The sequence below is a fragment of the Elgaria multicarinata genome, chromosome 8 (assembly GCF_023053635.1).
Source record: "Elgaria multicarinata webbii isolate HBS135686 ecotype San Diego chromosome 8, rElgMul1.1.pri, whole genome shotgun sequence".
In the NCBI taxonomy this organism is placed as follows: Eukaryota; Metazoa; Chordata; class Lepidosauria; order Squamata; family Anguidae; genus Elgaria; species Elgaria multicarinata.
The window spans coordinates 61664292-61688280 of NC_086178.1; the positions used below are offsets into that span (position 1 = coordinate 61664292).

Sequence of the window (23989 nt, forward strand, 5' to 3'; positions counted from 1 at the left end):
TTTTGTGTGGGATCTAGATAGCACCCAAAATGCCCCAAACACCTAGATGTTAAAAAGTCATTCTGAATGAAGTTACATGAGACGCCGTAATAAATAACAGAAATAATGCTAACAAGGTGGAATGAATTGGATCAGCTGAGTCTGACTCTGTGCCAGAACATTTTAGGCTTCACAACAGGGCAACTTATACAACACAGGGGTAAGCACTGAACATAATTGCACCTCCTAGTTGCTTCCATTGTGCTTGGCCACAGTAAATAAAATGTTTTGCGTTAATACAGCTATTCCTAGGAAAACAGCAACTTTAAGTCCGGACCATGGCCTGCAGGATACCATTCACAATCTCAGTAGGTCCCATTAAAAAATCTCCATGTAGTACTGCTCAAATTTACCAATCTCTTGCTTTAAAAGTAGTAAAGTTTTATTTGTTTTGTGTTTTTTGCTCCTACTGCCATTCCAGCAAGACTATTTCACAACTGCACCCCTAATATTTAGGCAGTTCTTTCTAACCTCCAGTGTAACATTATTAATGGGCAGGTTAAACCTATTTGTTCCTTTAGCCTTACTCCAATCACAATAACAATCTTCATTTCTAAGAAGATTTGTTGTTGCTTCTCCTGTCCTCCTCCTTCCATCACTCCAAGGGCCGTATTTCTCAAAAATTGGGCTCCTTTTTGATATCACTTATTTGCTTTGGCGAGGAAATTCAATAAAGACCTTGTCAGGTAGAGTCTTCCACCTATTATATTTATTTTATGAGTGTGAGAAGTCTATAACTCATGGACAGCAATAGAAGGGAAGCGTCAATGAGTCAAGCTTCTCTTTGCTCTAAAGACACATAATCAAACAGGCAATAAAGATCATCCACAACTGGTATTTCATCATTACAACCATTTTTCAGAAAGGTAATTATTCACTCAAAGTTCAAATCAATAAGAAGCACATTAAATTCTAAAGAGTTATGGGGCCCAAATTTTCAAATTTTCATATGGATAACAGCTGTGATTTTATTTTACCTTTAGGTGGTTAAATATTTTGATTGCTTAGCATTTGGGAGATGAAAGGCAGAAGGTTATCTTACAGGCCCTCCGGAATGATATCTTCTGCTTTAAGCACCACCTCATTTGGGGCATTTATGTATCCCTGTGTAGGAATTCTGGGTGGATAAACAGGAATGGAGGCACACAAATGGCAACATTGTTCTTAAAGTCTTACGTTCGGCATTTTGGTTTAGAACTGCTAGAAAGAGTACTTTGCTTTATAATGAGCATGCAATGCTTCACTTATTTCCATGCATTCAGCAGTCTTAGAGGTCAGTGTTTAAATAGGACTTGAAATTGCTTTTCACATTTGTTGAGCTAATTAAATCTTCAGCAATTCTTGGTATTCATGCTACATTTTGCTATGGGTGGCCATTTTTATTTGAAATAATAACACAATAATACTTCAAATTTATATAATATCTTTACTAAAGAAGTGAAGCCACTTCATGTACATTATTGTCAGTAAGACTTACAGCAACCTTCTAAGTAAGCTAGAATTATTAACTGAACATTACAGATATGGGGGGAGACCTAGAGCAACTCAGTAAATTAATGTTTAAATTTGAACCTAGACTACCCAGGTCATACTTTAAATATTTCCCTTAGCAATGCCATACCTTCCTCTCCCAACCACTGTCTCCAACTGTGAACTTACCCACAGCCTGTCTTCTTGCTGGTACATTAGTGGGATTAAACCTAGTCTCACCTGGCTGTGTATGAATGACATAACTGCATGGGTGGTACAGATCATATGAATGTTTCCCACAAACTCAATTTCACTATCAATTCTGCATCAAAGACCTACATTTGTAGGCCTTTGCAGCATCCCTCTTTGCAGCATCTACCTGCAACCCCTAGTCATGTAGACTCTACTCTATGCAGTTTCCATGCAGCTGGCCTATATCAAAAAGATACCACAATTAAGAAAGTTTTGGCAAAACAGACACTTATGGTTCCTCTTTGCTCTCACCAGAGAAGAGCAAGTATCCCCCCAAGTTATAATCAGCTCACACTTTGGGGGAGAGTCATAGCCATCACAACTGGTATTCCACATTTCCTTTAGTTTCACAACCTTGGGAGGTCAACTATTAAACACCCCCCTCTGCAAACCTCAAACCTAAAATGGATTGATCATGCACATGCTTAATCAGTTCTCCTCACCACTCAGGTCCTGGAATATCCATTCCCATTTCAGAGACTTCTCCTGTTAAGATACTACAGAATTCATCAGCTGTTCTGTATTTCTGCTGTGGGCTGCTTTGGGTTAATTTTGAGATCCCTAAGTGAATGTCTTTGTGAGTTCACCCAGAAAGAGGCAAGACACAGGTGATGGAGCAAACAGGGCCACATTTTGTTTAATTACTTACAAAGAAAATGCTTTACCGTGAGGTCCCCAAACTGTTTGGAAATGGTTTGAGGCAGGTTTCCCTTAAGGTCTTCCTCCTACATCATAATAATGGGTGAGCCACAAACCTCACACACAGACCACCTCCTATTGAGGGAGGACCCAAGACTTTGAGAGTGTTATGGTCAGGCTCGAATGTTGTTCCTTCCCCATCCACAGGACCCACAACCCAAAGGATAAACCTGGGAAATCTTTCAGCATAAAGGTGCTGCTATGTGATGACTAGAGAAATTTATGTTGAACTTTCCCCACACAAACCTATAATGTGACCAACCTATTTAAAATACCATGTGGCCCAAACTAATTGGTCAAAATCCTGAACATGACAGTACAGGTCAGGTGAAAACCCCTGCATCCTAATTCTAATCAGGGAGCAGGTAAAAAAATTCCTACCTAGCCCAGTAGCAACCAGCCATAAATCCTATACTGACTATAGGGTAGGTGGGTAGGCAGACAGGCAGGCAGTGGTGGGCATTCTGGACAGAGGCCAAGTGGAGTGTAGAGTCCAGTTATATCACCTCTCTCTCTACACCCAATGTCAGCCAATGCATGACATGGCATTCACACTTGGCTCCACTTCCCCTCCAGAGCATGCACAAAGTGCTCTCCTGCCAGCAAGCTGCCCATTGTGTGCAATTGTGGGGAAGCAGCATTGTCACTTATCAATGCACTCTTCTATTTGCAAGAGTTTCTCGTGGGTGTAAGGTTTGTTGATATGAAAGATCAACATCCAAAGTAGTAGGGGCTGTGCTGACCTCAGTGCTGGTCTCTGCTATTCCAAATAAAGGGAACCAGCCAAGTCATTGCTGGCATAGCACACTTTGAATTTACAATTGCTCTGAGATGGTTCTGCAACCCACACCACCTTTGTTTTTTTGGCACTGGAATTTAGCAGCCATCTACAACTCCTTCTCATACACCATTGCCTTGGAAGGCTAATTGGCCACAGCAGATTGATAGGAAAGAGAGCTTGTTTCCCTGCAATCCTTTCACTGAAATGATTGTCAAAGCATAAATATTCTAACAAGTTGTTCCCTGTCACAGCAGAATCAGAAAGTGACTCTGTTCAACACATGATAATGGCTTTGTAATTCAATTAGTGGAAATACCATCTTTGGAGATTCATCTTCCTTCAGCCTCAGTAGACCAACAAATAACATCATAAATCTACAGGCTAAACCTCTTGTTCAAAATGTGACAATTTCTTTCAAATCATAGAATACCAGCATCTTCATTCTGAATATTTGCTTTAAATGCTGGTAATGCAATATATAAGAGTTGGCCAAACTGATCTTCATCAGTAGCTCTATGAACTATATATTGCTGTGCTGATGATCTCACAGTATTTTAGAACCTATCTTGAATAATAATTGAAATAAATTAGGAAGCACCACCCCAGTTCAGAAACCCATTAAAGAACATTCTTCTATTCACCCTCTTATCAGAAATTACCCATCTTACCCATATCTCTCTATCTTAGCCAATGGATGAGTTCTACCATTTGCTTTGCTCCCATGTTAAAGAAGGCTGAACCAAGTTTAGATTTGGGAAGTGGTATAGTGGTAAATTTTGAAGTGTAGGCACTCATCATGACAGTCCTCATAAGTATGTCCCCAAGAAGTGTCCAAAAATTCAGTTAGCTGTGTTGATCCACATCAACAAACCAGTTCTAGAGGTTTTGTCTCCCCCACAAGCAGGTATTTTGTAAAGCTAATGGGCCCAAATTGCCCATTCAACACCAGGCCACCCCCAAAATAATTTGCATTACAACAGGTTGCTGGGAAAACTCATTCCCACTCCATTACAGCTAAGCTCAGAGGGAACAGGGAAGTGTGAAGTGGAGTGACAGATGCTAATAAAAAAAAGTGCTGGTGCTTCATTCTTCTGAACACAAGCTCCTCTACACACTGGGGGCTTGGCTATACCCTCTAAACACCCCATGTGGCCACGCAGTTGCACCCCATCAGCTATATGACGCAGGCGCCAACTTGCAGCCACATTGGGCTTTTCCCTGCGAAATGGTGCTTTTTCTAGCTGTCTATTTACCACAACTTTCTCCATTGCTCCTATGTCACCACAGTTGTTTCTTGTCTGTCAGTGGTAGATTCAGTTCAGGTTTAGAAAGTGGGTAGACCAGAGGTGGATTCCAGCACAGAGTAGGCGAGGGAATATAGGGGAAGGCTTGACAAGCCTCGTAACAACCACCATGGTGATGTAAAAGTTGTGGAACAGAAGTAAGGGCAACGAAGTTATGCAAAGCTGCTACAGCTTGTTGTGAAAAGTTGCCATGAAAACAAAAGGGTTTTATGGTTTCCCTGGTCTTTCGGTATTTGCTCCCCATTCCTGCAATCTGACAACAGTGCTCCAATTTTTCTCAGGCTGGATAGCCTGCCCTCACAACTGCCATGCAACTCCTTTGATTCCACTTCACAACAGCGATGGTGCAGGATTTGGGGGGAATCAGGAGGCAAAGCAGAGTCATAAAGACCTGGCCTGGATTTGGGTAAGCAAAATTCTCTGCAGAGATTCACAAGTGTTCAATATGTGTGCTAGTGATGCTTTAATATGGGTAGTGATGCTGTGGGGGGAATTATTTTCACTACGACTCTTTCCATGAACCGAATCAAGAACAAGGAGTAGGATTATTTGACTCTCCCAAAACTTGGAAGCTTCAAGAAGGCCAGGCATAGGCAAATTATTTGTTGAATGTGGGATTTGGCCCTGGTTTTCGATTCCTACAATCTATGGATATTGGCTTTCAAACAACAAAGGAACTGAATTTGTCAAAATTTTGTAAGAGCCTCAAAATGGCACCTGAATTGGTAAGTGGGATACAGATCCTAAAGACAAAAGGAGAAGAGGAGTTTTTAACAAGAACTTTTCACTAATACAATGCAATAACTTTGGGATCCCAATGGAGAGCAAAATGCCAAATGGAGCATATGCTTCCTTGGTCACATCAGGAGGCAGAGATGTTACACAAACATTTCTGGCTTACTCACAGAAGATGCCGGAGGCCTGGACCGCTGCCTTGGTTCATTTAGGTATAAAGTCCCCTTCGGTTGTGCTGGCAGCAGCATCTTTTAATTACAGAGAATTCAAACATTTTGTTGTGCAGGCACTCTGGCACCTAGACGCAACCTCCACCCTCCTCTGTATGGCAGTGGCCCATATATCCCAAATCCCTCAGAGAACTAGCCTTTTCAAAGATATCAGGAGTTGAACATCAGCCCTTACCCCGAAGCTCTAACCTTGACCCAGACTTTCTTCCAAATCCAAAATCCATTTGACAATAAAAATGCTTCATTAACTTCCAGATCCACGGAGCTTCAGAGGAGCTGCCAGCAAGCACATGTTTGCTCGATGGATAAGCTATGAAATGTATCTATTTTTAATTTTTTTTCCTGAGCTGTTCCAGTCCTCTGCCATAGTTTTTCTGTCATCTCAACAAGATGATTTTCCCAGATGTGTTGTCGTAATGCTTCTTTGATTAGCAAATTCTAAATCAGCCTTCAGCAAATGCCCATAGGAATGGAAAGGTCTGAATTGCTGATAAAATAGTAATTGTTTGTAAGCACAACTGCACCATCTCATTTTGCTCCTTCCACCTAAATAGGAACATCAAAGTCCTGTCCATCAAATGTGATCAGGTATTTAAAACTAGGTTCTAAGCCTTTGATTTACGCATGTTGCCAGCAGCCTCACAAAGAAGAATAGATTTTATTTTAACCCGCCCACACTTATCTGATCCAAAAGGGCTGGGGTGGGGGAATCAATGTTCTTCAAACGAAAACAAAATCAGTTGTCTTCCAACTTTAATATGCTTCCCTGTCTTATTGCCTAAGACTATTTTTAGTCACAACTGATGGCAAAGTATTTACAAGTCTATTTCACAGGGTTGCCACTTGCTTCTGTAGCCGGATTCACAAGAAAGAACAGCCCCATGCAATCGCTTGAAGTGTGCTTGTTGTATGAATCACCTTCTTCAAGGGCGTGTTCGTATGTACCATGTCATCTGTTTCTACAATTTATTTATTTATTTATTTATTACATTTATATTCTGCCCTATAGCCGAAGCTCTCTGGGCAGTTTACAATCTCATCAGTGGCAGTCAGTGATGTAGGTGGGGTGGGCAAGCACAGCTAATGCCATTAAAAAAGAAACTAAACACAGAGGGGAAGAAGCAAAATGAGTGCAGGACATCGACGACGTCATGTGAGTACCGGGCCGCAAAACTGCATACCAGGCATGGTGAGTGTGCGGTAAATTGCTGGTGTGATGGAGCTCTAAGACATGGTATAAAGAATCTTCCACAGTACAGGAGAGAAGGAGAACTTCCCTCAGGGATGCCATTTTCATCGGCAGCTCTACCCTTAAGGTGAATTTGCAAACATATGAAACAAAATGGTAGTCTTTTGTAACATGTTTCAAATGCTAAACTTTAGGGATGTATGAAAAATCTGTTTCAGTTAGTTTACTTTACCAGAATTTATCCAGTTTACACTCCTAGAAATGAATGTAGACAAAGATAAAAGCAACAAATGTGGTCAAAGTCTATACATTTCTGAGCTTGCAAGGCAATTTGCAGAACACAAAAAGTGTTTTCAGAACTACACACATTTGAGAAATGTGTCTGAAAACATATGTACTTTTGAATCATGTGCACATGCATGCTTTAGTCAATCAGCGGAAAAGGTTTATTTTTCAAAGATGTGCACAATTGATGTCTTCATTGGGAAACATGTGCAGAAAAACATGTATGCATTTTCTGGGAAAAGAAAGAAGACACCTTGCAATCTGATACAGACACAAGTCAGAATGAGTTTCAAGGTAGAATATGGAGAAACTTGAAGATGTCAGGTTTTTCTGATTCACACATTCTTATTTAACATAAGATAATTTTCTTAGATTGTGTAAGGATAGCATACAGTAATGTCAGGATTTGTAGCTTCAGGAAGCAGGACCATACCAACCTGTCCTTCCCTCTTTCTTCTTCCCCCCCCCTCTCTCTCTCACACACACACTACTAGTTTCGCATTAACTTCTCTATGTCTCAATGGATTCATCATTTCCTTGCACTGACCTCATGTCCATTTGCTTTCCCATCCATCTCCCTGTCTGTCCCCATTTACAGAATGTTCCTCCACTCAACTCCCTGACAAGAAAGATGACATTCAGGGTTTGTCATTTTTATAGTATAGCACCATCTGGACCACAAACTGTCTCCCCTCCCTGAATCCCTAAGCAAATGACTTCTTTTCTTGCTTATATAATATGGCCTTATGGTGACTTTCCCTTTTTCCCAAAGACTGAATGTCCCCATAAAAATCTCTGGGTTAATCTGTTAACCACAAATTGTCTCAAGCTTGAAATATAAATTTAAAAAGTGACCTGGGTTTCAGATGGCACACTATGGTGAAGAGGAGACTAGGGACAGAAGATTTTTTTTTTATTTTATTATTTTATTTATCTTCTTTTGATAACATTGGCATTTGTTTAAAGTACAAGTTCATTGTGCCCCATTCCCATGTCAGATATTATTTTTTTAAAAAATGCATGAATTTGTGTGCATTTTTTGTGCTCATTTTCATATGTGCCTAGTTTTAGGTGCAGTTTTCTATAATACATGCAAAATAGCATTTCTTTTTAAATCAGAGAACTAAGTGCATTGAAAAATTTGGAGAAAAACAAACCTCGGTGTGTCCCTGCATTCCGGTTTACATATTTATTCAAGAAATATGAATTAAGTTGTTTTGCACTAAAATGCAAACCAAACTATTTTTTGCCCATCCCTACATGAGAGCTCTAGTTGAGTCATAGTAATTAATAGAGACGACATTCAGATAAAGGGGAGGCACCAACTTTGGAGGGTCAGATCAGTATCTGTGATGGTCTATTATTTGGAGTTCATCCCACACAGATCTGACACAGGAATTTTTGTCTGTGTGCAGATATGCCTCACAGCACAGCTATCCAGCACAAACTGGCGACAACATTTTTCGCAATGAAACCTAGGCACCCAACTTCAGCCAGTATGTCCATATGCATTTTATTTACATTTGTTTATTTTTGAAAATATTGTTCTAACCCAAGTATTTATTTATTTATTTATTTTATTACATTTATATACCGCCCCCCAGCCGAAGCTCTCTGGGCGGTTTACAACAATTAAAAATAGTAGACATTAAAAGTATACAAAAAATTTAAAAAACATAAAAACAGTATAAAAACAACAACAGTATTCATTTAAAACAATTCTGGGGTCCATTAAAACAAACTTAACGTTATTAAATGCTGTTAAAATGCTGTTAAAATGCCTTGGAGAAGAGAAAGCTCTTGACAAAGTATGCCAAAAATGGAGAGAAAAAAACCACACAATAAAAAACAAACTGTTAAACATAATATAATCAGCAGTTCTCCAAAGGTATGCAGGCTAGTGTTCTCCAGGAAGATGGTTTTGACGGAGGAAGATTATTTTGTCCATCCACCCAAACTCAAACATAATTATAGGGTGCCCTTAGAGTACAGTTCTCTAACAATGGTGCCATGTATTTCTTTGAGAAACCTGTCTTTTCCCTTCCACTGTGGAAGAGAATTGTGAGCACCCTACTCCAGAGCTGATATAGTGAGTTTCTGAATCCTTTCTCTTCTGCAGTTTTATGTTTGCTCATTCTCCTCCTGCTATCTCCTCCCCTGGAGTAACATTATTATCCCTTCCAAATGACTTATAGCTGCAGTTGGAGGCGTAAAAAGATAAGACCGTTAAAAAAAAGGTTCCTGCTTTCATGCTAATGACTCATTTCTAATGAAACAAAGGACACAAAAGCACAGCATGTCTATCACCTATAGGCAGCCAAATTGTCTCTAAATGGGATGTTATAAGGTTTGCAGGAGGCATCAGCAGACAACTTTAATGTTTTTCTATCCTGTAGATACCTTGGGGAGCTGTAGGGAAACAGTGGAAAATGGTGGGGAAACAACATTTAGAAGAGGAACTTCTCTGGATAACCTCCACCACCACCACCCAGCAGGACTATGACAATGGCTTCCATAGCAGTAGTATTTGCAGATTTCTCTACAGCAGCCTTCAGCCATGCATGTATTCATAAGCCTCAATGTGCCTAGAGGATAATTAAGTGAGGGCAATGGGCTAGGTCAAATGGCAGTTAAACTATACAGCTTGATGTTCAGGAAATATAGCTTTGATCTTGCCAGCCATGCAGAGTATTTCTAAAACAGACAGAAAACTCTCCCGAAGATACTTCTCCTGTATTGTTAGAAAGTGCAGGAAAGTCCTCAAATATATGAATCTGGGCATAGCAACTTGGCAGCAAACTGCTCTCCATTTAAGTGTCTTCTTCAGAAGGTCCTGTCCTTGTACCTCAGCAAATAGGGATTTTAAAGTTAATTACTCGCCATCATGTGAGACTTCTGGTGGCCACAATTTGATTTATAGTAAGGCTTTAAATTATTTTTTAAAATCTTAGTTAATTGACTCCAAGGACTTGAATTAGTTAATTCAGATATATAAATAATCGATAAAATGGATGCTGTGGAGGCAGGTGACTCCAATTTCAGTGGGGCTGTGAAACCATTCTGGGTTTCAGAACCAGCCAGAACTCGAGAGGAGCTATCCAAGGTGCTGGAGCTAGTTTGATGTTAGCGTTCAGCACCTTGGATAGCTCTTTAAGAGTTCTGACTGATTCCGATTGAAACCCAGAATGGATGCACAGCCCACCAGAGTCAGAGCCACTAGCCTCTACTGGATCAGTGAAAAACACACATGAAGAAAACATCACTCTGGGGAGAAAGGCCATTGTTTTAGGTAATGTCATAGTGCTCCTATTTTAGAAGAGGTATTTTCTATTGTGTGGGAGAGAAGGTGGAATATTTCTTCTCTTTTGTGTTGGCAACAGCCAGCCATGATTATTCTAAGCACCTGCATTAAAATAATTATAAGATGGAATGGAAGGTTGTTGTGACTCTGAGGATGAATGATTTGGAAGCTCTGTATACAGTATACTAACAGCCAAATCCTAACCATATTTATCAACCATGTATGGTAAAATGAATAATATGTTGTGTTAAAAGTGGGAAGGTTCAAATTCCTGCTTAACTGTGTAGTTCACTGGCTACGTTGGGCTAATCACCATCTCTCAGCCTACCTACTCACACAGTTGCTGTGAGGATGAGATGGGAGGGAACACAGTACCCCATTCTGAATTCATTGAAGGACCAATAAAAGAGAAAGCTTCAGAATAAATAATAACTTACTTGGATTTATGTATTATTGAGTTAAATTGAGCTGTTGTATAATCAGACGGTGCATGCAGTCATTTGCTATGGAATCAGTTTTTAAAAAAACAAATACACCACACAAGTTAGCATATAGAAACTATTCAAAGCAAAACATTAATAATGGAGACTAAAGGTGGTATTCATTTTTAAGAATATTTCAAGACCATATACAAGAGCCTATAATCCATAAATTAGCCTGCTAAGAATATGCTATTCATTCTGAAAAAGATCTGTTCCTTCTCAAAAAGAAGAAGAGGTATGTGAAGTGCAACATATGAAATAGCTTGCCTCTTACCAGTAGAATCTGTTTGGTGCTACTGTTTCCTGAAGAAGTAGCCATCTTCTTCCAAACTCAACCGAACTGTACAACTAAAGGGGGGGAAAACAAGAAAAATACAATCTCTTAATCTTCCCCCAGATTTTTTTTTCTATTTTATTCTCTTGAACCTTTATATTATGAGAGTAAACATAAGTATAGAGACAATGATACCCTGCCAGTTTTATTTTGTGAGCTGCTCTTTTTACATTTTTAACTCACCAAGGATCCATAAAGCCAGAAGCATTCTAGACAATCCATATGTTCTACAGAAATGTTTTTATTGCAGCCCCAGATCTGAACCTTTGAATTGTGACTCTCTAACATCAAAATGGTTGCATTCCAGCAATTGTGCCCAAGCTGCAAGACACGGGAACATAGAAGCTACCTTACACTGAGTCCATTCAATCCAGTATTGAAAATTCTGGGCATGTCTAAACAATGCCTATATCCCAGGGTCATCTCTAGGTTATCCCTGTGTGTCCAAATGATGCACAAGAGATCCTGGGGTCAACTGGGGATGGCCAAAGACTTTCCCCAGGATAACTGCAACTGGGGATGTCCCAGTTTTTCCACAGTCCCAGGACAACCCCGAGGACCACAGCTGGTGTGGCGTGGGCTCCTGGGTCCTTAAATGGGCACAGAGCTGTACAGATGCAGGGGAAGATCAAGGAAGCAGGTAAGTCCGCCATCCTCCCCCACTACATCCTTTGGTGTAGATGAGCCCACTGACTATCAGTGGTTCTCCCTACCTGGACATACCAGGGATCAAGCCTGGGACCTTCTGTATGCAACACATGTGCTCTTCCAATGGGCTACAGTCCTGAAAGCAGCACATTGCATGATCCTGTAGCAGTTCAATACTATTGCTTTGGACCAGCTGAAAAATTCAGACTGGTGTAACTGTTGAGTCAAATGTGAGCATTATTACAGGTGATTTCCAGCTTTTCCCTTCTCATGCTCATTCCATTTCACTTCCCTATCTTTCAGCCAGCATTCACCACCTGGCACCCTCCAGATGTTTTGGACTTCAAGTTCCATCAGCCTAGCCAACATAGCGAACAGCCAGGAATCCTGGGAGCTGTCACCTAAAAATCTGGAAGACACCAGGTTGGACAAGGCTGCTATAGCCCCTACCCCACTCAAGAACTTCACTCCCCAATTTTTCCCCATTTACACTTCCAAATCACATGTACCCCATTTATTCAACAACTTTATCCATCTTGCTTTCCTTCTGATCATCAGACTCTTTTGCTGCTGCTGTGTCTGATGTCACTTCCCACTGATTTCTGAGCTGTGACAGCTGGTACTGACAGTTTTGAATACTTTGCTGTCATCCCTGGGAGAAAAAGCAGCCAAAGAGGGCAAGGCAAACAAAGGTGGGGTTAACCTCACTGAAGTGAGTCCGGGACCTGTGAACTTCATTAGACACTATTTATCCAGGAAATGGCCTTGCTCTAGTTGCAGTGAAACAGCCTTCTGTTTCAAGAGTGGATTCTGGGCTTCAGCAGGGAGTGACTCTGTTAACAACATGTTAACTTTTCACATCTGCTATATAACCTAAAGTGGAAGAAATCTCAAAAACTACTAAGCTTGAGATGAATGCAGGAAGGGTTGTGAGCAATGGGAACAAAAGTGTACAATCTGCAGTGTAATTGACAGCGTTGTCACAATGGGATGATTGCAGCCTTGTCAGTTGCATCAGTGCCAAGACTCTAAACCCAAAGATACCGATCTTAGACTGTGTTAGGTAAAAGTGACAGAAATCCGTATGCTGAAAAAGAAATACTTCAAATTTCTCAACGTCTTCATCAGAGGGCCTGGAAGAAACTACATTATTGCCAATAAATAAATAAATAAATAAATCCACAGAACGCTGACCCATAAATAATAGAGGATATTTTGTCTTTCTGGTTAGATCAAGTTGACAGAGAGCTACTGGCATGGCATTTCAGTCATCTTGATTTTTCATTTATGGGTTGGGAGACAGGAAGAGAGCCTGGTGCAATTAGGCAGGGAGCAGAGGAGTAGAAGGGACTATTGATCACTAGAATTTACCCTCTAAAATCTCAGAGTGAACTTAAACTTGACAGAGTGAAAGCAAAGTCTGGCAAACTTGCTGTGCTTGGGCATCACCTAGGTAAAGTTAGACATTTGACTTTAGTGGTAAGAGCTATGCTTAAAAGGGTGGGGTACCACATATTTATTTATTTATTTATTACACTTATATACCACTCCCATAGCCAGGGCTCTCTGGGCGGTTTACAGAAATTCTAGAATTAAGATAAAAACGAGTATACAAAATTTTAAATTCTAAAACACAGAACATACACGCATAAAGCATTAAAAACTGTTAAAAAACTAAACATGTGGGTGATTAAGATGTGCCGCCATATGCCTGGGCAAAGAGGAAAGTCTTAACCTGGCACCAGAAAGATAGCAGCGTTGGTGCCAGGCGAGCCTCGTCAGGGAGATTGTTCCATAGTCTGGGGGCCACCACCGAAAAGGCCCTGTCCCTCGTTGCCACACTCCAAGCCTCTCCCGGAGTAGGCACCCAGAGGAGGACCTTAGATGTTGAACGTAGTGACTGGGTATATTCACGTCGGGAGAGGCGTTCTGTCAGGTATTGTGATCCCAAGCCGTGTAAGGCTTTATAGGTCAAAACCAGCACCTTGAATTGGGCTCGGAAACATACAGGCAGCCAGTGCAAGCGGACCAGAGCAGGTGTAATATGGTCGAACCTTCTGGTTCCTGAAATCAATCTGGCTGCTGCATTTTGCACGAGCTGCAGCTTCTGAACTGTCTTCAAAGGCAGCCCTACATAGAGTGCATTGCAGTAATCTAACTTGGAGATTACCAGAGCATGGACAACTGAAGCCATGTTATCCCTGTCTAGATAGGGGTGTAGCTGGGCCACCAACCGGAGTTTGTAGAAGGCACTCCATGCCACTGAGGTCACCTAAGCCTCAAGTGACAATGATGGATCTAAAAGAACCCCCAAGCTATGAACCTGCTCCTTCAGGGTGAGTGCATTCCCATCCAGAACCGGTAGAACACCCCCCATCCTGTCAGCGGAATCACCTACTAACAGCATCTCAGTCTTGTCTGGATTGAGTTTCAGTTTATTAGCCCTCATCCAGTCCATTGTCGCAGCCAGGCACTGGTTCAACACATCCACAGCCTCTCCTGCAGAAGATGAAAAGGAGAAATAGAGCTGCGTGTTGTCAGCATACTGATGACAGCACACTCCAAAGCTCCGGATGACCGCACCCAGCAGCTTCATGTAAATGTTAAACAACATGGGGGACAAAACCGCCCCCTGCGGGACCTCATATTTGAGAGTCCACGGGGCTGAGTAATATTCCCCAAGCACCATCTTCTGTATCCGACCCGCCAAATAGGAGCAGAACCACTGCAAAGCAGTACCTCCCACTCCCAGCTCAGCGAGTCGTCCCAGAAGGATACTATGGTCAATGGTATCGAAAGCCGCTGAGAGGTCAAGGAGAATCAACAGAGTCACACTCCTTCTTCTGTCTTTCTCCCGACATAGGTCATCATACAGGGTGACCAAAGTTGTTTCCGTGCCAAAACCAGGCCTGAAGCCTGACTGAAATGGATCCAGATAATCAGTCTCATCCAAGAGTGTCTGGAACTGGCCTGCAACCACCCGCTCAAGGACCTTGGCCAGGAATAGAACATTTGCTACCGGCTTGTAATTACTAAGATTTTCCGGGTCCAAGGAAGTTTTCTTCAGGAGTGGTCTCACTACTGCCTCTTTCAGACGGTCTGGGACCATTCCCTCTCGCAAAGAGGCATTAATCACTTCCTTGGCCCAGCCGGCTGTTCCATCCCTGCTGGCTTTTATTAGCCAAGAAGGGCAAGGATCCAGTACAGAGGTGGTTGCGTGGACCTGTCCAAGCACCTTGTCCACGTCCTCGAGCTGTACCAAGTGAAACTCATCCAAGAAAACAGGACAAGCCTGCGCTCTGGACACCTCACTAGATTCAACTGCTATAACACTGGAGCCTAAGTCCTGACAGATGTCAAAGATTTTGTCCTGGAAGTGCCTGGCAAATTCATTACAGCAGTACTCAGAGAGTTCTACAATGTCCTTGGGGCCAGCATCTAATAGCCCCTGAACAACTCTGAAAAGTTCTGCTGGGCGGCAGATTGATTATATAATAGTGGCTGCAAGATATTGTTTTTTTGCTGCCCTTGCTGTCTTTGAATTTGCTGTATTGTATGCACTTACTAGGAGTTGATTACATCCATTCAGAGCTCGCCTCCATCTGTCCTCACGCCGTCTCCTATTTTGTTTCATTGCTCTCAGCTCTGGGGTATACCACGGAGCCGTACGAGCTCTACTCAGGAGAGGGCACTCTGGAGCAATCATGTCAACCGCCCAGGTCATTTCTGCATTCCACAGGTCAACCAGGGTTTCAACAGGAGATCCAGCCCTATCAGCCGGAAAACTCCCCAGAGTCCTTTAGAAACCAATCGGATCCATTAGTTTCCGGGGGCGGCCCATCTTAATGGGTCCCTCACCATTGCAGAGGGGAAAAGCCGCTGTAAGTCTAAACCTCAGCAAGCAGTGATCTGACCATGACATGGGGACTGATGTGAAGTCCCCCACTTTCAGATCACCATCTCCCTGTCCAGTTGCAAAAACCAAGTCTAGAGTCTGCTCTGCTACATGCGTTGGTATAAGGGAACTGGAAGCATACATCTTCACTTTCTACATCTCTACTTTGGCTCTCAGCACCAGACTACTCTGTTGACTGATCTGTACTTGTCCCCACCTCCTCATCTTAAAGGTGTGCTGAGAAGTCACCTGATCACCTTGTGCCACCATGGCTGGATAGCCAGAGAGCGTTTCCACACAAGGCATGTATTGTGTGCTCACAATTCTTCACTCAAAGTAGTCTATGGGTATTTTACATGACCTCCTCCTCCTCCTCCTCCTCCTCCTCCTCCTCCTCCTCCTCCAAGGCCTCTCCCATTCTGAACAGGGTTTTTTTCTAATGAGGAAAGTCTGGCATTTCAGTGAATGACAGCATGAAAATCTGGTGTATTCATGCAATTCCGCTATACCACAGAGCCACCTAGCAGTTGTGTAATGGAACATATAGAAAGGCAAAGAAAGTAAACCCCTGTCGGGGGGACACACCTGCAAATAAAATGATCTTAATCCCACAAAGAATTCAGAAGCAGAAGCCTCAGTAAAGTGGTGGATTAAATGGCTCATGTAGAAAAGACCTTAGATGTGATAAGACTGCAAGGGCTGAAGGGTAGTTCTACTCCCATAGCCCCTCACAGTAGTCAAATGTGAGAGCTTGGTTAGCTAAGCATCTCTTCATCATAATTATACACTGTCTTTATTTTAAACATTTACTCCCTGCCTTTCCATCAAATGAGTCTCAAGGTGGCTTAAAAGCAACACATTGTAATAATAGGAAACGCTCCAAACTCACACACATGCACACTTGCACACAACTGAGCAGACATTAGTCTTCTAACTGATGGATGGTGGTGCAAGAATGCACTGCCTTCAGTTCTGCAGCAACTGGAAGATGGAGCCAGGAAGTTCTTTCTGGCAGGGAGGGTAGAAAGAAGCTCCCCGAAGCTCCTCCTTCACTGGTGGGTGGAAAGGGCAGAAAGATGCCTCATGGTGCTCACTTAAGTAATCTCTTCTTAACTCCGTCCCTTAACCATACTGGGCGTGCTAGCTGTGCCAAATTCATTCATTCACCAAATCAGCCAAATTACTATAATGATCCCCAAGAAATGTTGCAGCATGAAGTAATTGAAAAAGGTGCTCCCAGCTTATCATTATGGGATGCACCCCCAAAAAATTCCTACTCAGCCCCCAAAGAGCTGACTGTCTAATGACATGCTATGCATTCTCCTGGGCTGTCACTCCAGAGGAACGGTCTGAAAAGGATGACGGGGAGGCCGGACTTGCCTTTTGAGGCTGCCCACATCCCAGTTCCCATTGATCCACCCATTCTGTTCTGTGCAGCCATGGCCATGTCTTACCCTTGATCCCCACAAGGGGGAGCGGAGCCAAGCTCTCAGCTTTCCCACAACTATGGACAGGAAGAGTGACAGTCTGTTAAAATTGTGGACAAGAAGAGTGGCAGTTTGTTAATAATGGACAGAAAACAATTATTAAAATGTTTGCCTGGATAAAAACATTTTCAATGTTCATTAAACACACACACACACACAAACATGGGAGGAGTGGAAGTGCATCAGATTTCCCAGGGAGAGAACATAAATGCAGTGCCACCATTACTCTGTCCCTGTGAGTCAAATGTCTGCTGAAGAAGGCCAGATTGCTTTAACATTTATCCATCCATCCATCCATCCATCCATTCATACACACACACAGAGAGAGACTTCACAACGCTTTTCTCCCAAGTTTTTGCAGTACTTACTGTGGCATGTATTTAAAAGATATTATTTACATTTCTTTTTAAATAGTGGTATTCATAGGAGCAACATTAAAAAGGTAATGCTCATAAATAGACATTTTCCCACATCTTAAATAGGCTGTGGGATTTCCCCAATTATTTTCTTTGTGGGACATGTTGGGAAGTTACCAATAATGTGAGGCTGACCACAAATATAGAAAACATTCAAGCTAATTTTGATGCTTTTTTGTTTTTGTTTTTAAAGCCAATAGCAGACATACATGGATTCATCATGAAACAGAATGTGGTATGTCAAGTTAAATCTAGTAAGAATTCAAGCATCACAAACATGGCTTGAACTAACAGACTAGATAAATGAAATTTAATGTTCTCAACTGGGAGCTTTTGTCAAATGTTTGTGATGCAGGAAGGACCATTATGGATTAGGGGAGAATAGGTGGACTGGAAGTAAAAGACAGTGATGGCAATCAGGCTTTTGTTCTACTAAACAGGAAAGTGGGGTGTTGTTGTTTTTCATCCCATTCAGCTCTATTGCTTCTTGACTGGGAGAAACTGCTGGCTTTTCTTAGAAGCTTCTCCTCGATATAACAGATCTCTTCAGGCAAGTTCTCCCTGCCCCCTCCCTGCCCTTTTTCCTGGAATCTCAAGGTTGGTAGTTACCTATTGTTAGGTCAAATTGTAGAAATGTGTTTTCCAGATATTAAAAACATTTTACAAGTTCGTGAGAAAGTTTTGGAAGAGATACCAGTTATGATATCATCTTCAGTTTCCTTTTAGTCTGTCCAATTTTCATTTTTTCCAGAGCAGAAAATGAATGAAAACTCAGGCTTGTCTATCCTTGTTCTCCAGCGAATAATCTTTCTCTTCCTTTTCTTTCCTTTCCTATATTATAGGGAAATTTGTATTTCAAGCACCTTTTTGCCCAGACATACATATGGCCTAGATTCTCAGTGCCTCTAAATTGTCATCTCACTTGGCATGCAGCACATTCTGCTCTCCATGTGCTCCATATAGTGCTATTATTTAAGATGTACTATTCATGAGCTGTACAGGATGCAGATGTGGGGTGGTCTCTGCAGTGAAGGTATTGCATTTTCTGGTCGTAGATCTTTTGCAGTGAATGGGATCTCCGTCAGATTTTGCACAAGTCTTGTTCATTTCTATGGAATTCATGCAGGGCAACATATTGCTGGGTTGTCCACAAAGTAAAATGGTGAGGAGAGAAGGCAAGGTCTGAAGAGCGGCAGGCCAAAGGCGGAGACAGAGGAAGTTCTACTGAGTCATGGATAGGGTTCTCCTAATTAGGAGATTTTGTAACATAACAGCATTCTAGGCTGCTGGAGGCATTTTAAATTTGACTTGTGTATTCCAGTAGTATCTACTCATCCTTGGTCTCTGGCAACAAGAAGGCCCACAACATAATTTAGTGGCAGTCTCTGTCCCTATCAGGTGAAATAACATAGACCATTAGGATCACTGCCTTCCGACAAAGGAACTTCTTGGACAGGAAATGAACCAGAAAAGTGGAATTTGGCCAGACAGGCTTCACAGTTACTTTTCTAAACACTATGGCAGCTTTCCATAGTATATTAGGCTCCAGAAGTTTTGGACTACAACTCCCATCAGCCCCACCCAGCACAGGGATTCCAAAACATCAGGGAAGGCTGTGCTATGACTTAGATTCCTAAGAAAAGTACACAAAAATGTATAGAAGGAAAATTTCCCCATCATCTCACCTCCCCTGCTATATCTACCTGAGCTCCTTTTAAAGCCTCTTGAGAGGGATAGAGGTTCTCCACCTGATTTTGGGTAATACTTTCCTCCCCCACCAGCACCCAATGCCGTATCCCTAGCATTGTTCAAGAAATGTCCCTGGCCTTTGTGACAGGCTTTTCGGGGAGCATGTGTAGATGCTGGGAGGAGAAGAGGATTGGAAACTTTCTTCGTTCCAATTAGCTAAGGACCCAAGGTAATATATGTCATATACTAGTATTCCATCCCCCTTTCTGCTCTAATTGCCCATTCCTTTAAACCCCAATACTTCAATGATTTAAAGATTCATTAATGTAAAAAAAGAAAAAGAAAAAAGAAGAAGTCTGGGAAAATCCAAGTACTTAAAATGTACCAAGAAATCAGTCACACTGCACAGATGTTATCAATATGTTTCACTAGCAACCCGGGTGCTTATTTATTTATTACTGATAGTGATGAAGCCTTTAGATATCCATCTAGAGGGGAAACAGTAATTTAAAATGTACTGAGATTAAGATTCCAGCAATTAGTTTTCCTGTGGTGTCCCTTTAGGTTTCTTTTACAATCATCATTAAACATGTTCAGGTCAAAGTATCTTCAGTTAATGCCTCCCTTTCACTGACATCTTCTTGTTCAATGCATCCTTGTCTTAAATGATATGTTTCTCATAGTCAATAACAACAACAACAACGACAGCTAGCCGTCTAATTTCACCTAAATATCTGATATGCATCAGGCATCCCAAGAAGACCAAAACTTCTGGATCAGCAAAAGGTCCAGCTCCTTTTACTGTAGTCAGTCAGACAACCCTAGCATATTGGCAAAAATGATACAATGTTAGGGACGGGGAAACATTTGCTTGTTTCATATTTTAATGCAAAACTATGTAATTTTACAAATTTGAACCATTCTGCAAACTGAAATCCAGTTATTTTTCTCTGAATTTTGCAATGGAGTTCTCCAATTCCCCACCCACCCACCCCAAATTGTGTACATAAATATACATATCAGGGAAAGTGCCCACAAAAATGCATATATTCATAACACTGAAAATGCACTATATTTGGAAAATTGTTTGTGAAATGTGTATATTAGGCAATTGTGTACTTGTATTGGGAGTAATGCACACAGAAATGAGTACAAATTTGTGAACTGCCCAGAGAACTTCGGCTATTGGGCATTATAAAAATGTAATAATAATAAAATAATTTTTTAAAAAAAATTCCTGAGAACTTAAAAAAAAATCTGAGTGTTTGGGATCAACCAAAATTAGGACTAGAAAAAAGAGAAATAGAGAGAAACAAAATATTTATATACCACTCCCCATTCAGAATTTTGGAGTAGTGAACAAATTAAATAAGAAAACAGAATAAAAACGCATTTTTAAAAGAGACATAGTGCAAATAAAACCTTGGCTAGTCATTAAAGGGAGGCTTCCTGGAACAATGATGTTTTCAGTAGATGCCAGAAGGAATACAAAGTTGGTGCCTGCCTGACCTGCAGAAGCAGGGAATTCCATAGGATGGGGGACATCACACTGAAGGCTCTTTCCCTGGTAGACACCAATTGGATGATAGGTCTATGTGGAATCACCACGAGCATGCCCTCAGATGACCTCAGTTACCGGGCAGATTGATATCCACCTCTTGCTATTTATCCCCATTATAAATAATCAACTTGTGTAATCCTTTTTTAAAAGTTAAGAGCCAGTGCATGAGAGATGCTTTATACTGTATCTCTTGAGCCATGTCACCTATTGAAAGTGTCCTCCACAGGGCAGCTAACATGTAAGCACAGCTTTTCCCAAGCTTGACTCTCCAGATATTTTTGGACTTCAGCCACTATCATCCCCATCCAGCATGGCCAATGCTCAGGGATGGTGGGGCTTGTAGGCTAACAACATCTGGGTGGGTACCCAAGTTGGGAAAGTCTGATGTTGTGATGTTTATTTATTTATTGCATTTTTATACCGCCCAATAGCTGAAGCTCTCTAGGCGGTTCAACCGTCAGAGACAATTTTTAAAATGTTACTGAACAAATTCTCAGTTTATGAAGGAATGTTAGCAGTGAAAGATAAGAATACTTCGAGACAGTCTGTCATCACATTCTGCAACATCTCCACTGAAATATAGAAGTTTTCCATGCTGTGAATGAATATCCTGCAAAATTAAAATATTTAATTCCAACATTTTAATTTTCAGTTTCCCCTTCATGGACTAAACCCTTTCATTTGGATTGCCAGTACCGCCAGGTTGTCTGCTGCTGGCTTATATTTGTTTCTTTTCTTTTTATTAGGGAGTTGTTCTTTTATTCTCCACTGCTATTTAGTTTATTTCTTTCATTTATTTTAAGCTGTGTCCCAAAACATAATGTTTAGTGAGGTGTGTTAAGAAACTGACTGATGGATGCACTCAGAGGGCATGTTTTACGGCCTTGTTTGTACACTAGTTTATGGACAAATTAAAAGAAAAATGCATTTTAGCAGTTGTGCCTATTGCAGAACCTCCACTAAAGAATATAAATGAAGAACAAGATAGCAAAAGAAAATATCATATTTCTTTTTCATGGTTCATTATCAGAAAAAGAGAGAAAAAAAAAGAAATCTGAAGAAATAGGGTGACCATATGGAAAGGAGGACAGGGCTCCTGAATCATTAACAGTTGTATTGCAAAGAGAATTTGAGCAGGTGCCATTTGTATGCATGCAGCTCCTGGTGAAATTCCCTTTTCCTCACAACAGTTAAAGCTGCAGGAGTTATGCTACCATGACCAGATACAAAAGAGGGCAGGGCTCCTGCAGCTTTAACTGTTGTGACAAAGAGGGAATTTCACCAGGAGCTGCATGCATACAAATAACACCTGCTGAAATTCCCTTTTCAATGCAACTCTTAAAGATACAGGAGCCCTGTCTTCCTTTTCATATACTCACCCTAGAAGAAAGATTCACAGTTTCTGGCTGGCCAGCTGAACAATCTAGTACGTTTAATTTTTGTGAACCGCCCAGAGAGCTTCGACTATTGGGCGGTACAAAAATTTAATAAATAAATAAATAAATAAAAATAAAATACAGAGATGCAGAAGCTCTTCTAGCCCAAGGGCCAAATTCCATTTCAGAAAAAACTCTCATTCCAGCGGTGAGCAGGGCCCAATCAAAAGGGGTGGAGCCAACAATACCCGCATATTTTAGATTAAAGCTCTAACTGCCATTCACTATGCCATAGGAGAGGCATTGCAACCTTTTGGAATGGAGAAACTGCATAAAAGCTAGGAGAACCGCCAAATGATTGGAGGTGGGGCGGGGGAGGAGTGGGGCCAGGCGAATGGGGCAGACATTTCTCTGGAACCCAAAGGGGTCAGATTTGGCAGCCAGGCCTGAGGTTTTACACCCCTGTTCTATTGACATGGAGGGCAATTTCCCAGCAGATTCACACTGCCATTTACTACTAGTGATGGGAGGCTATCTGACCCAAATCCCTATTTTATTTCATTTTATGTATTTTTTTATTTTTAAAAAATGGAGTAATTTTGAAAATAAAATCAGATTAAGTTAGAACTGGTTGAAGCTTCTAGGCCATGTCGTGTGCCTGTTGAGCATGTGAGGGTGGGATGATGCCTGGAGGCTTTTGCACTCAGCCTGACAGGGAAAGGACCCTTCCTATGCTCCCTGCACTACACATCACTTACCAGCACAGTACCCAAACGGGAAAAGCATCCTCAGCTTCCTGTGGATGTATGATGAATCCAGAATAGCAGGGACTCATGGGAGCTATATTCCCCATTGATACCAGTCATTCTGCATGTACTGCACGTGTGTGGGAGCATCCAGGATTTCACCTATATCTAATGTGCTGACCCTTCACTGCATTATCCAGGCAAGTCCAGATATTCACTAGCTTCATTTAAAAGGCTGATTACAATGTCCCTGCATCTTTTTAAACCCGCCACATTTTGTACAGGCAGATGCACATTTAAAAGGAAGTTATTTCCCTATCACGTCTAATGTTTTGTTTACACTACTGCACTGACAGTACAACCTTATACATGTCAAATGAGATGTAAGTCCTATTTGAGCTAAATGGAGCTTATTCCCAGGTAAGTGGAAAAGGATTGAAAGCTAACTTATTTATGTCATGGTTCAGCAGACTGGATATGGTGCTGGTTATGTTGCTCAAATAACTGTCACCTTTGCAGCTAAGAAGTTGAACAACTTTTCCCAGCCTAGCAGCTACTGTATTCATGTTACATTTTTTTAATAGAAACCTGGAACTTGACATTGAAAAGGTAAATGACGAGGAGCAGTTCGAACGGGCAACAATTACTGATCAAATTAGCTCAAATTAGCAGTTTCCACTACTCAGATTAGCAATTTCCACTGTACTTGTATAACTACTCTTGCATTTTCTTTTCTTGCACAACTTCCTATCTGACAAATACTGGTTTACATAGGTGAACAATTCCTCCATCACCCCTGATTTAGAAATACAACTATTTTAAAGGGTCCTGCAACCATTCAAATGTCTGATGGCTTCACCGTGTTTCCTTCCCCATTATCATCAATGAGAGCTGTCCATGTACACCCTGATTTGTTGTCTGATAGAAGGGATACCCACGTGCTACATGTTTTAAACCTTTGGACAGTGTTTAACATGGAGTATTTACCATTTAAATAGACCGATAAAGACACAGATTCAGCATTGATGCAATACATCTTTCTGTGGACTGAGTTTGGTATGTAGTGCCAC

General features: G+C 41.4%; 1 protein-coding gene across 1 annotated transcript in view; it reads right to left on the reverse strand.

The window, feature by feature from the left end:
• SORCS1 (sortilin related VPS10 domain containing receptor 1) overlaps nt 1–23989 on the reverse strand; it is a 457816-nt gene that overhangs the window by 121417 nt on the left and 312410 nt on the right. Inside the window, exon 5 of the mRNA XM_063131568.1 lies at nt 11042–11115. Coding sequence (XP_062987638.1) covers nt 11042–11115 — 74 coding nt within the window. The remainder of the gene's footprint in view (nt 1–11041; nt 11116–23989) is intronic.